At 46.9% G+C, this 19,736-nt stretch overlaps 2 protein-coding genes across 3 annotated transcripts in view; both read left to right on the top strand.

Annotated features, from left to right (window-relative positions):
* LOC121627610 (gastrula zinc finger protein XlCGF8.2DB-like) overlaps positions 1-9,470 on the top strand; it is an 83,575-nt gene extending 74,105 nt beyond the window's left edge. Inside the window, exons 1-5 of the mRNA XM_041966623.1 lie at positions 2,553-3,013; positions 4,326-6,124; positions 8,516-8,640; positions 8,728-8,871; positions 9,361-9,470. Of these exons, the coding sequence (XP_041822557.1) occupies positions 2,842-3,013; positions 4,326-5,614 (1,461 nt within the window). The 5' untranslated portion in view covers positions 2,553-2,841 and the 3' untranslated portion in view covers positions 5,615-6,124; positions 8,516-8,640; positions 8,728-8,871; positions 9,361-9,470. Of the gene's footprint in view, positions 3,014-4,325; positions 6,125-8,515; positions 8,641-8,727; positions 8,872-9,360 lie in introns of the transcript that reaches the window.
* The window catches only part of LOC121627589 (NLR family CARD domain-containing protein 3-like), a 90,446-nt gene extending 71,358 nt beyond the window's left edge, over positions 1-19,088 (top strand). The window contains exons 1-8 of one of the 2 annotated variants that reach the window (XM_041966557.1): positions 9,473-9,499; positions 9,658-9,877; positions 9,986-11,765; positions 11,869-12,042; positions 16,036-16,209; positions 16,877-17,050; positions 18,012-18,058; positions 18,140-19,088. In XM_041966557.1, coding sequence (XP_041822491.1) covers positions 9,706-9,877; positions 9,986-11,765; positions 11,869-12,042; positions 16,036-16,209; positions 16,877-17,050; positions 18,012-18,058; positions 18,140-18,810 — 3,192 coding nt within the window. In that variant the 5' untranslated portion in view covers positions 9,473-9,499; positions 9,658-9,705 and the 3' untranslated portion in view covers positions 18,811-19,088. Of the gene's footprint in view, positions 1-9,472; positions 9,500-9,657; positions 9,878-9,985; positions 11,766-11,868; positions 12,043-16,035; positions 16,210-16,876; positions 17,051-18,011; positions 18,059-18,139 lie in introns of those variants that run through there. The other variant, XM_041966555.1, reaches the window with a different exon arrangement.
* Positions 19,089-19,736: the final 648 nt, after the last annotated feature.

Genomic DNA, 19,736 nt, shown 5'->3' with positions numbered 1-19,736 from the left:
TGCATAAAGTTAAAATAAACGTGTAAACGTTCTCAACGCTGAAGCTGAAACGAGCCGTTTCTGTCTTGTTTCATGTGTTTGTAATGAAGAGAAAACAGGTTGTCGTCCACCATGATGACCATGTTCATTAACTCTTTCGTTGTATCCACAGTGACACAATAATCAGATGTATGAAGACCTCATATTGGAAGTGATTGTGTGATTATGCTAACATGCTGACGTTCACGAAGTCGGGCTGTTACTGGGCTGCTTGGAGGTTTTGTGGATCTTTGTGGATTTGATGAGGAAGAAGAAATAAAAAGGCGAGCTCTGGTTCTGCTGCACAGATGTTCACTGTCCATCGTAGGTCCAACCACGTGTCCTCTCTGTCCAAAGTGTGTATGTTGTTGTCCTCCAATGAGTGCCCCTTGTCTTTCAGGTGGGGGTAAACTGCTGGGTCTTGACCTGAGGAGTTGGCCCTGCAGACTGCAGAAGCTGCAGACCCCGGACTGCTTTTCTTGTTTTTAGTTTTTCAAGTGAACAGTTTCTGTCTTGGTTGGTTGCTGGGTTTTAAAAACACGGGGATGGGGTAGCTTAACATGTTTTGCAGTACATTTTGTCCTATTTTAGACGTTGTCTGTCTGAAGTGCATGTAAGAAATTGTAGATGCACTGTGTACAAACCTTTCTCTCATCTGCATAGATGTGCCCACTGTCCTGTGGCTCTCCTGGACCTCGAGCTAGGCAGTCTTCACTGATGATTGATGGATTACTGTCAGCAACTTCCCCTGTGGCACACATTGTACCACAGACCAGCTCCTTTCACCTGGAACACGCCCTGTTTCAGATCTACAGGATTCACATCCTTCCCTTCTATGTCCTCTGCTCTCTGCATGTTTAGCAGGCAGAGCTCGATGGCGGTTTTCCAGAAACTCAGGAATATTTTCATCGTATGACCTGTATTCTTCGCTTCCGCTGTATTGACATGCTCTCGGTGCTGAGATGGGAGGTAATGATATCCACAATGCTGCTGATGGTCTCATCTCCTTTTGCTTTCTTGAGATAACTGTACTTCAGCACCTTGTTTTGGGGACTCCACCCCACTGAAGGTGTCCACTGCTGCATGGTAGGTAGTGTTCCATCTTTCAGGAATGCTAAGCCACTTTGATTCCAACCACATGCTCACCTGCGGTTTCTTCCACAGTGATGAGGCCTTCAGGATTTCTTTGTGCTGTTGGTTGTGCTCATCCAGTTGTGCGTCACCAGGTGGTGCAGCGGCGCCACGGAGCAGATGCAGCAGCTGCTCACCTTCTTCTGTTGACAGCCCATCTTGTCCACGCTTGCTCCTGGTGGAAATCACAGAGATACCCGTGGGTAGTGGGGAATACGCTCTGTAGCGCATTGTATTCTGCATCACTGTAATCACACATCCAGAACTTTGGGTCGCAGCCTGGGTTCCATTCCCTGAGTACATTAAGAGCTTCTTCAATGAAGCAGGCTTTTTCTGACTGTATAATGAACAGAGCAACCACAATGAAACCACAGTTTGTTTGCACACGAATGAAGAGGAGGGCCAGATCATACGTGGTTGTTTTGTAGGTGGTATCAATGAGGCATATGGTGTTTCCATCCCGCTTCAGAACATCTTTCTGCCACTTTTCCTGCTGGACAAAAAGCAGTGTCACCTCATAAGCCTCATTATCCACAACTTGGACCTCATGTTCTTCTGGGGCAGGAAAGGATGGAGCCTCCTCCATCTAGATACATAGATATAGACAGACATATATATAGCGTCCCTGTAATTCTAATAAATGTCTATATCTATCTATCTGTCTAGAGAGAGAGAGAGATCACAACAATTAATCGATGACCAATTAATCATTTGTGATTGAACAATATATTAAATTTAAGCAATTTAATTGTCGTAGATTTGATATCATATTTTTTATCTTATCTATGAGTGTGAGAGCTGTCATTATTACTATAAGTGTGCTCTACATGTTCGAGTACATGTCTTCAATATGTCACCCTTTACATCTTTAACTCTTTGGTCATTATATATAATCCTATCAGAATAACATTTGCTGTGGAGATTGTTTGGTTTACGCAAAATGTCTGTTTTAAAATAACAATCAATCGATCAAGTGATCATTAAAATTACCAATGATAAATTCAATGTTAAGATTATTGTTGAATTGGAAATGGCTTATATACCCCGATATTATGTGGCCTGGAAATCCCTAACGCTAGCTGGCTAATCATTATCTTATATTGTAAAAAAAACAGAAAGGAAAGGACAGTGCAAAAAAACAAACAGTCAAATTAAATATTCCAAACGGGGATTTAGGCTAAAGTGGCTTGGAAATAGCTCACTGTTTAGGATATCTTACATGATTTCTTACTTTGGTTGCTTACATTAGCTCATTACTTAGCTTACATCAAATAGGGTCTTCGGACAGCGCAAGGTATGCTGGGATAGACGCCGTTCGGACCGCGCAAGGTATCCTGGGATACACGCCGTTCGGACCGCGCAAGGTACGCTGGGATACACGCCGCTTGAGGTAGTTTAGTCACTCCCGCTCGGCCTCACGGTGCTAGTCGGAGTAGCTTCGACAGAGACCAAACTGTATTTTTCACGGAGCCCAAATGTCCAGATAGAGCTGTGTGAATAGACTCTGTGCTGTTCCCTTTATTTGACGCTGTTTTCCATCTGAACGATCTGCTGCTGTCCGACGAAGCTAATGAAGCTAACTTAGCCTGCTAGCTGGAAATAGACGGAGCCGAGCGTCATTTAATCATCAGAGAGAACAAACAGTTTCTAACGGAGTGAGTCTGGAGGAAAAGCTGCTGTGAATCAGTCAAAATGTCTAAAGTCCAAACGCTGAGAGCTTTTGTGAAGCAGCGACTAACTGCGGCTGCTGAAGAGATATTTGAGCAGTTTGAAAGAACGATAGCAGAGTACGAGGAGGAAGTTTGTCGACAACAGAAACTACTGGACGCTGTTTTCAAGCCTGAAGTCCGGTTACACAGAGCAGGTTTGGACTCTTTACTGGTTCTTCTCACTGGAAACTGTGCTGCAACAAGTACTCACATCCTGTACTTCAGTAAAGGTACTAATACACACTGTGGAAATACTCCACTGCAAGTAAAAGTCCTGCATTCAGAACCTGACTGAAGTAAAAGTATGTGAGTATTATCAGCGGTACTTGAAGTCAAAGTGTTGGTGCAGCAGTAAAATAACAGAAACAGAAATAACTGACAATCTGTCATATTTTCCTCCTGATGGTGTGAACAACGGCTCTGTGCTGCCAGTCTTTTCACGCCACGGTGCCAACACCCAACACCCAGCCTCTCACCGGCCAAATCCAAAAGGACATCACACTCCCTCTGTCACCACCTCGCTGTACTGGCCTCTAGTGTCAGAAATGCACGAAAAATTCACCTTTTCTCAGTTTTGACAGAAATACATTTGACCACAAATACATATTTGTTCACAAGTATTTCAAGACATGGGGTGCATCTCATTTCTCAAAACTGTCGTGTCCTCGCTCGAACCGGAAGTACTTCTGGTCCGCCATATTGCCGGCCGTCCCAAAGCGCAAATTGCGGCTCTGAGGAGCGAGGATCGCCCTCAGAGGAGCTATGAGCGAGGACACATCAACTGAACGGTATGAAGACTCCGCCCCCACAGCTGACACATTCGAACGAGGTGGAGAAACTGTTTAAGTGTAAATATCCTGCAGTGAATGGCTGTAATTCAGATGAGCCAAACAACGCTACGTTCTCCAAAGAACAATAATACAAGAACATGAGGATCCGTCATGTTTCAATCACGTAAGAGATGATGTTTAGTGAGCAGGGACGATAGAAACCTGCTCACTATTATCCCGCTTTGAACTCTGCTCACTACTAAAGCATTCAATATAAAGTGACACAAAACACTGATTAAAACACATTTATTGATTTAAAATGAGTCTACTCTCGTCTGTCACCGCTCTCACTGCGCAGCAGCTCTGAAAGGAAACACGTACGTTGCCTAGCAACCGCCTCTCACCGTGCGCAGGCCGGCAGGCAGGAAAACTTATTTCTTTACAGGACTAAGACGCAAGGAAAAGACGCAAGTGAGGGAAACGAGGATGCAATTTTGAGAAATGGGATGTACCCATGGTCTTATTAACACGAAGGATCAGTCAGTAAATGTGCACCGACTGTGATTAACCCTTCACACCACCGCCACACTGAAGAAAGTCGTGGTGTCAGTGGTTTGGTAATATGTTGTGCATCAGAGGGTTAACAGACAAAAACAGTTCTTTAAAAGGTGTGTCTGTGTCTCATTACCCTCCACAGACGTCCAGCTGCTGTTGGTGAGGAAAGAAGAGGATCCTCCTGAGCAGCAGGACTGGAGATCCAGTCTGGACCAGGAGGACCCAGCAGAGCCGCCTCACATTAAAGAGGAACAGGAGGAGCTGTGGACCAGTCAGGAGGGAGAGCAGCTGGGAGGTCTGGAGGAGGCTGATATCACCAAGTTCACGTCCCCTCCTGTCCCTGTGAAGAGTGAAGAAGAGGATGAAGAGGAACCTCAGTCCTCACAGCTTCATCAGAGACAAACTGAACAGATGAAAACAGAATCTGATGGAGAGGACTGTGGAGGACCAGAACCAGCCAGGACCTCAGATCCAGATAGACCTGACACTGATGACAAGACGTCAAACTCCTCTGAATCTGAGACTGATGACAGTTGTGATTGGGAGGAGACCAGAGAGCCTCAGTCTGGTTTAAACCCTCTACAGAACAATGAAGTACCTGTCAGTGATGTTAAATGTAAAACTGGAAAAACTTCAGTTAGCTCCTCTGGATGTACTTCAAGCTCTGACCACAAGGGGCGTCTGCAGAGACACAGTGGAAACCAAACAGAAGAGAAACCCTTTAGTTGCTCAGTTTGTGGGAAAAATTACCAGCGAAAGAAATTCTTCAGGAATCACCTGAGGTGCCATTCAGAAGTAAAACGCTTCAGCTGCTCAGTTTGTAACAAATCTTTTCAACAGAGAGGACATGTTCAGAGGCACATGAGAATCCACACGGGGGAGAAACCCTTCAGTTGTTCTGTGTGTAGTAAAGCATTTGCACAAAAGATCCAAATGAGTGAACACATGAGAATCCACACAGCAGAGAAACTGTTTAGTTGCTCAGTTTGTGGTAAAAGATACCACCAGAAGAAATCTTTAAGACAACACATTAGAGCTCATTCAGAGGGAAAACGTTTCAGCTGCTCAGTTTGTCAAACGACTTTTCAACACAGGGGAGAGGTTGTGAGGCACATGAAGGTCCACACAGGAGAGAAACCCTTCAGTTGTTCTGTTTGTGGTTTAAGATTCACACGAAAGCAACATCTGAGTCGACATTTGGCTGTCCACACGGGGGAGAAACCCTTCGGTTGTTCTGTGTGTAGTTTAAGATTTACACGAAAGGAACATCTGAGTCGACACTTGGCTGTCCACACGGGGGAGAAACCGTTTAGTTGCAGTGGTTGTGATAAAAGATTCACTCAGCTTGCTCGTAGTAAAAATCACAAGTGTGTTGGTGAGAGCGGTGGAAATCAGGACTGCAGCACCGACGACAAGACGGCTCAACTCTGATCAGTGATCAGACTGTGATGCATCTTTTGAGCTCAGATTAAACCACACGGTCACGTTCATTCTGGTTTGATTTTTGTCTGCATTATTTCTTTTTTTTCCGTTCATGTCTTCGATGTTTGGATGGAACGCTCCACCTTTGCCCTCATGCATGTGCAGATCTGCGCAGTCCTGCCTCTCTCTCCACCCACCCCACCACCTGTAGCTCTTTCTGCTCATCAGACTGAATCAGCAGCTTCATTATCAGTCTGAACTGTTCTGAGGAACATTTACTGGGACGTTCATCATACCAGCTGTCCTCTCTGTTAGCTCTGGCTAACATGATCCAGCACACTGCAGGTTTGTTTGGATGCAGACAGAATAAGAAAAAAACATGTTGGCTCATACCCGCTGTGTCCTCAGAATCAACGGATGGAACATGATCGGCCTTCGGCATAGAATAAAGCTCTGGAAAACGGCGACTGCAGGCGGTGGCCTCTTGTTTCACTGCAGCCCCACCCCACATGTTGGCAGGTTGGTTCCTGAGAATCAACGATAAATATTCTGCATACAAACACGTTAAAGACTCTTCATTGAAAATATACCAGACTTAATAATGTCCCAAATTTGGGTGTGGTGGAGTATCCCCTCCCACTCCATTAGCCGGCTGATGTGCCGCTGAGCAAGGCACTTAACCCCCCAGTGTGCTCCCCGGGCGCTTGAATGCAGCCCACTGCTCCTGTGTGTTTCAGTGAATCAGTGGTGGTTAAATGCAGAGAGTGATTTCCCAGTTCGGGATTATTAAAGTAAATAAAATGTTTCAGCTCGGTTTCTTCTCCTTCTTTCCTCCATCTTTCTGTCACAGGAAGCTGCTCTTCAGCTTCTCTTGCTTCTGTAGAAAGAGGAACGATGATCCTCTGGCAGAACTCCTGCGGTGACGTCACGGATCAGCTGTCACGCACAGTGTGATGCTGCCCCCTGGTGGCTGCAGCGGTCTGATGATTTGTGTGTATTCATTGTGAGGGTTGACTCTGAGGAGCTGCTGCTGTTTGTTGATGTTTGTTTTCTGGTTTTTAGGACTCCCACCTCAACCAGACACACATCGAGGTCAGGCTGTGGTTCTTTCAGAGTAAAACTCAGCTTCAGCTTTTACTGAATGTGGAGCAGAGACTTCCACAAACCCCTGAAACTGTCTGTCTGTCTGACCTCTGTGATTGGACGGTTCGATCAGCAATGCTTTCTGGGACTTCACTGATGTTGTTCTATTTGCACCTCCATCATGGTGTTTAAACTCAACCAACACTTTCTGTTGCTGATCAGCTGTTAGTCTTTTCTTTCAGAGGAGGCAGAGGATGCTTTCAGTTCTGGTCCTGTAGAAGCTGACGAGAGGAGAGTCCAGCCCGTTTCAGCTTCCTGAGGAAGAAGAGCCTTTGTTGTGCCTTCTTCACCAGGCGGGAGGTGTTCATGGACCAGGAGAGGTCAGATGTGATGTGGAGGCCCAGGAACCTGATGTTGTCCACACGCTCCACCACTTCTCTGTCCACGAGGAGGGGGGCGTGGTCCGTCTTCCTGGACCTCCTGAAGTCCACAATGCCTGACATAGGTGTTGGGCTGCTGCAGGTGGGTCAGGGCTGTGTGCAGGGTGATGGAGACAGCATCCTCTGTGGACCGATTCCCTCTGTAGGCGAACTGAAGGCTGTCGAGGTCCGAGGGGATGAAGCCTCTGATGTACCTGAGGATAATCCGCTCAAAGCACTTCATGATTACCGGGGTCAGAGCAACAGGCCGGTAGTCATTCAGGCAGGTGATGGATGTCTTCTTCGGTACCGGAATGATGGTGGAGGACTTGAGGCACTCAGGAACCGTGGACAGCTGCAGGGACAGGTTGAAGATGTCCAGAAACACTCCTGCTAGCTGGTCTGGCCTGACACCTTAGCCGGTCCAGCAGCTCTGCGGGTGTTGATCCTCCTCAGGGTGGATGTCACCTGGTGCTGCTGCAGGACGAGGGGCTGGTGCTGCAGTTATGTACTAAACTTATGTACAATTTTGAGATACTTATACTTGAGTGTTTCTCTTTTCTTGTACCGTATTCTTTTATCCACTGCATGACTTCAGATTATTAGTACAAAATATAATCAACTAATAAATGAAGTAATATTAGAGATTAAAGTTCAGAGCAGCAGCCGCTGTAGTCGGTGGATCCACAGGACTGATGTGGAGGCAGTGAGGGGGGCAGAGCTCTCTGAAGGCTCAACAGGTCCTTCACAAAGACAGTAAACAGCCTGAAATGAGCCGTCAGAGCTCCAACACTCCTCCAACAGGAAGTTGTGTCGGCTCTCCTGTTTGACAGGAAGATGCTCGTGAGCCCAAATCCATGTTTGTGTTCTTGTCAATAAAGGTGAAGTGATTGAATGTTGTTATGTTGGAGGTTTAATTCCGGGTGTTGGTGTGAAATAATCAGCTGTAGCTTGTTGCATCAAGTCGTTTTCTGCAGGGACTCTGTAGATGGAGGGATTCTGTCAGATCACATGAGTCCACCTCAGTCCTTCAGTGTGTCAGTGGAAGTCAATGGTCCTCCATGCATCAGGTGTGTGTGCTGGCTGCTCTTCACCTGACTGCAGCTTCATGGCGCCATCTAGTGGACTGATAGTAGAACAGCAGCTGCCTCACACTGCTGTCTGACTGCGGCTTCACGGCGCCATCTAGTGGAGTGATAGTAGAACAGCAGCTGCCTCACACTGCTGTCTGCCTGCAGTCAGCTGACACTGATATGAAGCAGAAGATAACAGCCAATCAGCTGACACTGATATGAAGCAGAAGATAACAGCCAATCACTGGAGGAGCAGCTGATGTTCTCACAGCAGAAATGATGGAAAGGATGATTTCAGCTGATGTGCAGATGAATGATTTGTGTTTCCTCTCCAGATCAAAGTGTGTGTGAGCTGATGTGAGTTCAGCAGCATGAATCCACGTGAGGACAGAGAGGAGGGGGTCCGTCCCTCTGAAACCGGTCTGTGGGGGGGACATGATGGCCAGACCAAAGCTCAGAGGTGAGATGAGGATCTCTAAGTGTCCAGGACTCAAATCACTCCAGCATCATTATTCACACTCAAAGCTGTGTGTGTGTTGTGTTGAAGGCCAGAGCAGCAGGACACACCAGACTCTGCTGGACCTGGACCTGGACCTGAGCCTGGACCTGCACCCAGCTGTGTGTCCTGCAGGAGTGACCAGTCAATGGCAGGCTTCTTTAATTTTAAACAGCAGCATGTCTCTGACAGACAGTGAGTAGTTGTCAGTATTAAACTTGTGTTGGACATGAAATGTTCATATTTTTATTTTCCCTCCTCGTGGTCTTCACTGCTGATCGTCCTCATTAAATCCAGTCTGACCAGTTGTCCTTCTAATGTCCTAGAGTGATGAAGGTTAGAGCTAGATTAGTCTTAAAGGACAGGGGTCACATTTTTCCAGTCTGTCCCTGAACAACCCTGACATGCTCATCCGAACGCTGAAAGCTGAGGATCATATGAGGCTTCAGCACAAATCAGGTGGGATCTTCTGTGCTGATGGACCCGACAGATCAGTTTGATATCTGTCAGTAACAGTAAAATCTAGTCTGAAATCAGTTCAGTTCTGCTTTGGTCCAGGATTTGATGGAAAATGAAGCGATGACACACAGACTGAAATCATTCAGCTTCATGTTTGATTGAACTTTGGTCTGTTGATCCTTTATTTTAGTCTGATCCCTGGTGGTGTTCCTCTGTGTCTGACAGGATCGATGGGAGACCAGCCTCTGCAGAACTTAAACCTCGACCTAGATCCGGCTGTGTACCCTTGAGTAGGGAAGAGTCAGAAGATCGTTATTTTGATTTTAGAGGAGAACAACAAACACACCTGGACTCCATATTTCTGGTCTGTACATGTACAACAGCTACTTTTACATCTCTTCTGTTCACAATAATGTCCACGCTGCACTTTTTAGACCAGTGGACTGTCAGCCGGTCCAACACGGATCTGATGTTTGGTTCCATGATTTCACTTTGTGTGATTCATATAATATTCTGTTCCAGCTGCTGGAGGAGAACATTGTCACTTTTGTGAAGAACGAGCTGAAGAAGATGAAGAAGGTTCTGAGTTCAGATAACCCAGAGAGTCAGAGGGAGGATGAGGAGGTGTCGGATGGTGAGGATGAAGAGCAGAAGAGGAGCAGCAGAGAGGCATTTCTGAAGATCACACAGCACTTCCTGAGGAGAATGAAGGAGGAGGATCTGGCCGACTGTCTGCAGAGCAGTAAGAGGATTTCTGTTGAGACTTAACCTGCTGGATTAATGGAACATTCACTCCTGTGATCTTTATCAATCAATGATTAATGATCCTATTTGTTGTGTCTTCATTCAGAACATGCTTCTGCAGTTTGCCAGCATAAACTTAAATCTAACCTGAAGGAGAAGTTCCAGTGTGTGTTTGAGGGGTTTGCTAAACCAGGAAACCGGACCCTTCTGAATCAGATCTACACAGAGCTCTTCATCACAGAGGGGGGGACTGGACAGGTCAATGATGAACATGAGGTCAGACAGATTGAAACAGCATCCAGGAAACCACACAGACCAGAAACAACAATCAGACAAGAGGACATCTTCAAACCCTCACCTGGAGATGAACCAATCAGAACAGTGATGACGAAGGGCGTGGCTGGCATTGGGAAAACAGTCCTAACACAGAAGTTCACTCTGGACTGGGCTGAAGACAAAGCCAACCAGGACATACAGTTCGTGTTTCCATTCACTTTCAGAGAGCTGAACGTGCTGAAAGAGAAAAAGTTCAGCTTGGTGGAGCTTGTTCATCAATTCTTTCCTGAAACCAAAGAAGCAGGAATCTGCAGGTTTGAACAGTTCCAGGTTGTGTTCATCTTTGATGGTCTGGATGAGTGTCGACCTCCTCTGGACTTCCGCAACAATGAGATCCTGACTGATGTTACAAAGTCCACCTCGGTGAATGTGCTGCTGACAAACCTCATCAGGAGGAAACTGCTACCCTCTGCCCGCCTCTGGATAACCACACGACCTGCAGCAGCCAATCAGATCCCTCCTGAGTGTGTTGACATGGTGACAGAGATCAGAGGGTTCACTGATGAACAGAAGGAGGAGTACTTCAGGAAGAGATTCAGAGATGAAGACCAGGCCAGCAGGATCATCTCCCACATCAAGACATCACGAAGCCTCCACATCATGTGCCACATCCCGGTCTTCTGCTGGATCACTGCTACAGTTCTGGAGGATCTGATCAAGACCAGAGGGGAAGGCGAGCTGCCAAAGACCCTGACTGAGATGTACATCCACTTCCTGGTGGTTCAAGCCAAACTGAAGAACATCAAGTATGATGGAGGAGAAGGGTCAGATCCACACTGGACTCCAGAGAGCAGGAAGATGATTGAGTCTCTGGGAAAACTGGCTTTTGAGGAGCTGCAGAAAGGAAACCTGATCTTCTATGAATCAGACCTGACAGAGTGTGGCATCGATATCACAGAAGCTTCACTGTACTCGGGAGTGTTCACACAGATCTTTAAAGAGGAGAGAGGACTGTACCAGGACAAGGTGTTCTGTTTCGTCCATCTGAGTGTTCAGGAGTTTCTGGCTGCTCTTCATGTCCATCAGACCTTCATCAACTCTGGAGTCAATCTGCTGTCAGAGGAACAAACAATCCACCATGAATCTGCAGAGACATACTTCTACCAAAGTGCTGTGGACAAGGCCTTACACAGTCCAAATGGACACCTGGACTTGTTCCTCCGATTCCTCCTGGGTCTTTCACTGCAGACCAATCAGACTCTCCTACGAGGCCTGGTGACTCAGACAGGAAGTGGCTCAAAAACCAATCAGGTAACGGTCCAGTACCTCAAGAAGAAGATTGAAAAGACTCACTCTGCAGAGAAACGGATCAATCTGTTCCACTGTCTGAATGAACTGAACGATCGTTCTTTAGTGAATCAGATCCAACGGTTCCTGAGTTCAGGAAGTCTCTCCACAGATAAACTGTCTCCTGCTCAGTGGTCAGCTCTGGTCTTCATCTTACTGTCATCAGAAAAAGATCTGGATGTGTTTGACCTGAAGAAATTCTCTGCTTCAGAGGAGGCTCTTCTGAAGCTGCTGCCGGTGGTCAAAGCCTCCAACAAAGCTTTGTAAGTGTGTAGAAATGTTCATTCAGAATTCATGAAATGTGCTCTTATTGACTCAAATGGAGAATATTTACTTATCTTCACCTGCTCTTTCTTTTCTCTCCAGACTGAGCGGCTGTAACCTCTCAAAGAGAAGCTGTGAAGTTCTGTCCTTAGTTCTCAGCTCCCAGTCCTCCAGTCTGAGAGAGCTGGACCTGAGTAACAACAACCTGCAGGATTCAGGAGAGAAGCTGCTGTCTGCTGGACTGAAGAGTCCACAGTGTACACTGGAAACTCTCAGGTCAGATCAAGTTTGTATTCAAGGATTGTTGTCTGAAGTTTTTATAACCATTCAATTTAAACATTCAGTGACAGGTCAGGATTTGAAATTTGAATTTTCCAGTGTATTTTGTTTACTTTCCAATTCACATATTGTACAGCAGGAAATATGAACTCTGGTTGAGTTGTTGAACATCATTTTTGTTTTAAAAGCAAATCAGGATCATTAATACTTTGAGCTTGTGAAATGATGTTCAGAAAAAATTTCACAACCTGCAGTTGTTGATCACCTTCTGTTTGCAAGTGAAAAAACGGCAGTTACGTATGTAACTACAGTTCTATGAATCCTGGATGACCAGCAGAGGCGCACAGGGTCAAGAAGTAAGGCCAACAAAGACACCTGTGAGTGACCCTCTGACGACCCCAGACAGGCTGTAACTTCTGTCCGGAGCCCGCACAGGACACAACAGCACCGACTTCTCGTCCCCTTCCCCTACTGGTGGGTCAAACTCAGCCAGCTGGATAGACTGATTAAGGTGCAAGTTTGACAAAACCAAGAATGCAAGGTTTTGGCCGTAAGGTGACCCCTAAACCGTCTGAGTTCTACTGCAGGCAAGAACTACTGATTGACAAGGCATAAAGCTCACTAACACGTTTCGCCAAGGTGATAGCGATGAGGAAGGCAGTCGTCACTGTCAACCACCGTAGGCCTCCCTGTGCCAGGGGCTTAAAGGGTGGTGAGCATAGAGCATCCAGCACAAAAGGCAGGTTCCATGCTGGAGCTTTTGGCAGTCGTTGGGGACATAGTCTCAGAGCCCCCTTCAAAAAGAGGGACATCAACCTATGGCATCCCACTGTGTTGTTATCAACTGGAACATGTCGAGATGACATGCCGGCCACATACACCTTCAGGGTAGAGGGGGACTGACCGCTTTCCAGGAGAGACTGCAAAAATTCCAAAATAGTAGGCACAGAGCAAAGCAGTGCCTTCCTGAACACCACCAGAGAACAGCCGCCACCTGTTCTCATACTGCACCCGGGTAGACGGTGCCCTGGCGTTCAGAGCCAGACGTGAGCCAGAAGAGCAGCTGTATCCTGCACCACTTGAGACTGGGAAGGCGCACACACCAACCAGTCGTCTAGATATGGATTGCAGGGGAGAGAGGGCTGCTGCCACACAGCGGGTGAACATGCGGGTGAAAATGATGGCCCTGAAAGGCAAACCGAAGGAACTGCCTGTGGTGAGGTATGATGGGAACATGAAAATAGGCATCCTTCAGGTTGATGGAAGTGAACCACCCCCTTCTGCAACCACACGCAGAACCTCTGCCATGGTGAGCATGTGAAATGGTATGACCTTCAGGAATCTGTTGAGGTGCCTGAGATCGAGGATGGGGCGACATCCGCTGTCTTTCTTTTCCACCAGAAAGTACGTCGAGTAGTATCCCCAGGGGGAAGCTCGCTCTTGTGGAGACCTGAGAGCTGCTGTCTAGTCTGTCTGGCTTGGACTGTCCCCTCCTGTGCCTCTAAAGCGGCCGACCCAAACAACTCTTCTGGTTCCACCAGGACGCTGCGAAGGGTCCTTCTGCACGCCTCTGAAATGGACGATTAAGCCAGCCAAACCTGGCAGCGAGCCTGGACAAGGGTGGGCATCACATGCCGTACCTCTCTGGTCATTAGGGCGAAAGCCTGCAGGGACACATCACTAAAATTATGACCTGATGTGTCTTGTGTAGTCTACTGAAGGCAGGATGAGAGGGCAAGCATGAGGTGTGACATTAAGATAATGATGCGACCCATACGAGCCACTGCATCACAGGCATTGGAAAGCAAATCATCTGTGACACGACACTGGGGTGAAGAACACCTCGCATTCAACCTCAGGGCCTCATCAGGAGAGACTATGAGTGCAGCCACTGTTGGCTCAACAGCTGGCATGCGGCCAAGGCCAAACTCGGCCACATCCTGTGTGGCTGCCAGTGTTCAACCATCAGACAGTGCATGAGAAAGAGCCTTAGAATCTCTCCAACATGCATGCAACTCCTTCAGGTACTCCTCTGAAGGAGGCACAGCGAATGTGGCAGGGGCTGAACTGTGCCTGACAAATGCGCTCGCCAGAGCCAGTTAGGCTTGTGGAACATCTAGCTGCAGGCGAGCCAAGGCCATATGAATGATGGCCCCCATGGAGCTACCCTCTGAGCAACCACCTGACCTATGTACCGAGGAACGAGAGCCCGCTTCTGAGGAATGGGAGACAGTGTCATGAGAGACAGTGTCTGTCCCATATTCCCCAAATTCAGTGGCTGAAGCTGCCGTTGAGAGGATGTCATCCTCTGGTCCCGACACATCCACAGGAGGAACGGACACACACTCCCTGCACCAGTCCGTGTCTGGAGGGCTGAAAAGATGGGCTTCATCTGATTAAGCTCTGCTGTCAGGAGGTCCACTCTGGAATCAAGCTTACACTCTTTAGCCTTCTTCCTGGAGGAAGCACCTTCAGTGTCCGGAGCCCAACGCTTTGGCCGACTCAGTTGGGCTGGGGACAGCCTGTGAGTGTCAGTTAGGCCTTCTCGTGAGGGGACACCACCAAAAAGTCATTCCACCTCAGCCAGTCTTGCAGCCCTCACTGCCCGGGGCATGAAGCTGCAGTTCATGCAGGGGTCCGTCCTCAGGCTGCAGAGGAGCCATACGGGTGGTACAAGAGTCAGGGGTCATCATAATGGCGGCCACCAATTATGAAGAACCACACTTAAAAAACAATGTATGCTGGGAATGGGAGTAAAAAACCTGACTTGCCAACAACGTTGCAAAGAGAACCAAAAGAGGTTGACATAAAAGTAACTCAATGACAGTACTACAACAAGTGAGCCAAATAAGGAATGCTGTGACTACAAAACAGCACACACATTATCAAGTCGTTCCAAAAATCAACAGATTAGCACAAGCATAGCACTCCTGCAAACTGTACAAAACAAAATGAGCTCAAATGAGGAATGCTGCAGCTGTAAAAACAGGGTAGGTACAACCGAGTCGTCACCAAAACGAAACAGATTAACACAGCAAGTACCGTTGCTAACTCCAAATCAAGAAGGGACGCTGCAAAAGTACAAGGTACAACCACGCCCTTACCAAAACAATCAGATTAGCTCGAGCAAAAGCATTGCTGCTATCCGGAACAAAACAGAACAAGGTCGCTACTGCAAAGCTACTAAACAAAACAGGTATGACCAAAGTTGCTACCAAATAATAAAGTTAGCTCAAGCGGACACACTGCTGCAAACGGTAAAGATAACAGAGCTAAGACACTGCCGTCACCAACAAAGTACAATATGCACTGATTAGTGGTACTTTACCAGTCGAGTCCAAACGTAAGATGAGGATCATCCGAAGAAAGGAGTGTCTGCAATGCCGGTGAGACAGCACACACCACCTCCTAGAGGGACAGCTTGGGTTAGGGTTAGCCCTCGGAGGGCAAGCACCTCACAGCTCCAACCAGCAATGAGTGGTCACAAGGCTACCGGTGACAAGCTGCTAATACTTTACTTCCAGCTACTGTTAACTAACCACACCTAAATAATGGTGATAATTAGCTCCAAGCTAATGCTACGACCGTAGTACACCTACGAAGCGAGAAGAACAAAAGGAACAGATCCTCTGGAAGTTGTAGCCTGTCCGAGGTTGTCAGGGGGTCAATCACAGGTGACTTTGTTGGTGTTCCTTCTTGACCTGGGTGTGCGCAAGACGGAATCATTTAGTGCTTTAGGCACCGCCTCTGGTGGTCAGGAAGGATGAAATAGAACTGCATGCATGGATCTAAGTATGTAAATTTTTAAAAACAAAAATTAATAAATAATTGTGAGGGACTCAAACCGGCGACCTTCCAATTGCAAGCCGCTTCTCCAACCTCTAGGCCACGTCCTGCCCCCTAGGACTGAACGGCAAAGATTTCAACATGTGCTGAGAAGAGAAATAATACAAATGTTATTTGTCTTCTTGTTCATTATTTCCTCTTCAGACTGATTGACTGTAACCTCTCAGAGAAAAGCTGTGAAGTTCTGTCTCCAGTTCTCAGCTCCCAGTTCTCCAGACTGAGAGAGCTGGACCTGAGTAACAACAACCTGCAGGATTCAGGAGTGAAGCTGCTGTCTGCAGGACTGAAGAGTCCACACTGCACACTGGAGACTCTCAGGTCAGATCAAGTTATTGTTTGTTGTAAAAGCGTTGACATATTTCTTTTCTACTGCTTCTTTACTGTCAGTTCTTTTGATTAGCAGATTTTTCCCATCCAGATATTTTTTTTCAATGAACATGTAACCCTCCCTAAGCAGGAGTGAGAGTTATGTCACAAATGTATGAGACTTACTGATCCCGTTTTTAAAGTAGACATCAAATATCCACCTAAAAATAATGCAAAGGACAACAACTGGCTATGAATAAGGTAAGTGTATTAAATAAGAACATAAGAGGAAAATAGAGTTTGTGTGCTGATGACTACATCAAATGGAAATACAGAAAAAGAATAAATCTTTTCTCTGAACCGGTTCCTCTTGATTAATCTCTCTTGATTGACTGACTCTGCTTGACAAACAGTATACCTGCTAAACATGAACATGTCGCATTGTCACAGTGAGCATGTTAGCATGTCGATGTTAGCATTTAGCTCAAAGCACAGCTGTGCCTAAGTACAGCCTCAGAGAGATACTTTGACATTTAGATCACAGTGACATGGTCACTGTCATTGATTCAGCCGTTGTATGTATTGATTTATTTATGTGGAGACAGTTTCTTCTTGTATTGGACAGGCACAGCAGTACCCTCAGATGATCTTCCATGAGTGTTGTTCTGTGTGTTTTCAGGCTGTCAGGCTGTCTGATCACAGAGGAAGGTTGTGCTTCTCTGGCCTCAGCTCTGAGATCCAATCCCTCTCATCTGAGAGAGCTGGACCTGAGCTACAATCATCCAGGAGACTCAGGAGTGAAGCTGCTGTCTGCTGGACTGGAGGAGCCAGACTGGCGCCTGAAGACTCTCAGGTATGAAGAGGCCTGCTGCAGCCACAGACAGTCAGTGTGATCGAGGAGGACGAGCTGGAATCATGTTCTCTGTCTTTTTGGTTGATGGTGAAGATTGGAGATATTTGTGCTGGAGGTCTGAGGGAGAACATCTTAAGGAACAAACATGATAATTACCTGTTGGTAATAATTGATCCAATTTGATATAACAAGAAGAACCACGTCTCATGAGAAATTTTTGAAGCTCTGTTGGTTTGTTTATTGAAGACACTGTAAGACTGATAATTAATAATCACAGGTGGGAGAGCAAGAGAGCGATCAATGACTAAAACAACTCAGAATATAAGAAGGCAACAGATTCAAATAAGGAAATGATGAAGGCAGATTTAATAATGAGAGAGAATCTGTGACAGTTCAGGGATGTTCCTACCTGTAAAGGTGTGTGAGACTATTGTTGCTGTTGGTGATCCCAGGTGGAGCAGGTGGAGGGTGAGCTGAAGGAGTGGGCCTCACACAGGAGAGGACAGAGAGACTCTGGGTCTCTGCTGCAGATGGTTCAGTGTCTGGTGGTCTGGTTTGTTTGAGAGGCAGCACGGCATGAAGCCAACAGTTATGAAAGAAGAAAGGAGGTCGAAGAGACGAAGAGTGGACAAAGGATGTCCGCACCACTTATAGTTTTAGGTTGAAGAGGCAGCGACCAGGGGGGTCTTGGCTCAGTTCCACAGATGTTCCTCTACTCAGATCTGGACACATCATGTTTGTCCCAGCAGATATAAACCTGAGAGTGGTCTCTGTTGTCCTCCACCTTCACACACACCTACGTCCTGTGGGTCAGTGTCAGTGTGTGAGCAGGTGGTGGAGGTGAAGAGGTTTAGGTGAAGCAGGGAGAAGCAGGCAGGATGAACGTGTGTGTGTGTGTGAGAGAGTCATGTAACGTCCATGTTTGCATGCTGCTGGTCTGACCCCCTCCTCCTCCTTTCAGGGTGGAGCCTGCTGGAGTCCGATGGTTGAGACCAGGTCTGAGGAAGTGTAAGGACATCACTCACTCACACCTCTGATGTCATCATCAAGCTGTGGATCAATGAACTGATGATCGATCAATAACTGCAGCTGTTTTCTTCTTGTTCTCTCCATCAGATTCCCGTGAACTCAAACTCGACACAAACACAGTGAACAGAAACATCAAACTGTCGGACGACAACAGGAAGGCGACGCTGGTGAAGGAGCATCAGTCATATCCTGATCATCCAGACAGGTTTGACTGGTGTCCTCAGCTGCTGTGTGGAACTGGTCTGACTGGTCGCTGTTACTGGGAGGTCGAGTGGAGAGAAAGAGTTGATATATCAGTGAGTTACAGGAGAATCAGAAGGACCGGAGACATCGAAGACTGCGAATTTGGAGGGAATGATCAGTCCTGGAGTCTGTTCTGCTCTGATGGTCGTTACTATGTCCGTCACAATAACAGAGAAACATCTGTCTACTCTCCTCTCCCCCCATCTTCTCCCTCCTCTCCCACCTCTCCCCCCTCCACCCCCTCCACCCCCTCCTCTCCTCTCTCCACCCCCTCCTCTCCTCTCTCCACCCCCTCCTCCTCCGTCTCTAACAGAGTCGGAGTGTATGTGGACTATCCTGCTGGCACTCTGTCCTTCTACAGTGTCTCCTCTGACACACTGATCCTCCTCCACACTTTCAGCACCACATTCACTGAACCTCTTTATCCTGGCTTTAGACTGTGGTCTGGGTCCAGGTCTGGTTCCTCAGTGTCTCTGTGTCCCCTGTAGGAGGGAGAGTCTCCTCCTGTTAGAGAAACACTGCTGAACAGATCAGTTGAGTCTGTGCAGGATCTCAGTCACATCAATCTTTCAGGTTTTTGTCATAAATTTATCAATGAACTTTGTTCAAAATGATTGAAATGATTTCTCATTTACTTTGTAAACTTCTTGCACTTCCAGTCCTTTAAAGATGGAAGCTGTGAATATTAAACTGTGGAAATGTTGCTGACTTGAACCTTCAGCTGTGTGTTGATTTGAATTCTTGTTCCAATAAAAGCTGAATGTTAGTTTGAGTGTGTTTATTGTCTTTCTTCAGGTCAGGACTACTAACACGACTTGGCTGAAAGATACAGGACATGGCTAAAAGTTGTCCTTAAAGAAATTATTTTTTCCCAGATTGGTGTGGAAGAACTCAGTTGGTCTTCACAGAGTCCTGACCTGAACCATACGCGCCACCTGTAGGATGAACTGGAACACTGACTGTGAGCCAGACCTGATCACCAAGATCATTGTTGGACCTCAGGACCTCAGATCCTCTGGTGTCTGAATGGGATCAAATCCCTGCAGCAGCTTGCTGCTGAGACTGAAAGCAGAAGAGTGGAGGTTGTAATGGCAGAACATGGTGTCACAATCACACGTTACACTGTCACGTACTGAGGGAATGCTCAACCGTCCACATACTTTTGTCCACATCGTTTATCAAATCCCAAACTGCAGACTGACGTGAAGCTGGCTTCTTTACATTTACTGAACGTGTCCGTCAGAGTTATGTGCAGGGTGTCGAGGTCTTCCAGTCCAGCAGAGGGCAGCATCATCCCTGATGAAGAGGAAGGAGTCTTCAGAGGTCAGAGGAGGAATCAGTGAGTCACATTAATGGAAACTCTCAGAGTGTAACACTGAAAACAAGACGAAGCTGAAATGTTGAGAGGAAACAC

Source organism: Chelmon rostratus, chromosome 24 (genome assembly GCF_017976325.1).
Source record: "Chelmon rostratus isolate fCheRos1 chromosome 24, fCheRos1.pri, whole genome shotgun sequence".
Taxonomy (NCBI): domain Eukaryota; kingdom Metazoa; phylum Chordata; class Actinopteri; order Chaetodontiformes; family Chaetodontidae; genus Chelmon; species Chelmon rostratus.
The sequence above is the reverse complement of the archived record's forward strand: the minus strand, read 5'-3'. Positions and strand labels throughout refer to the sequence as shown.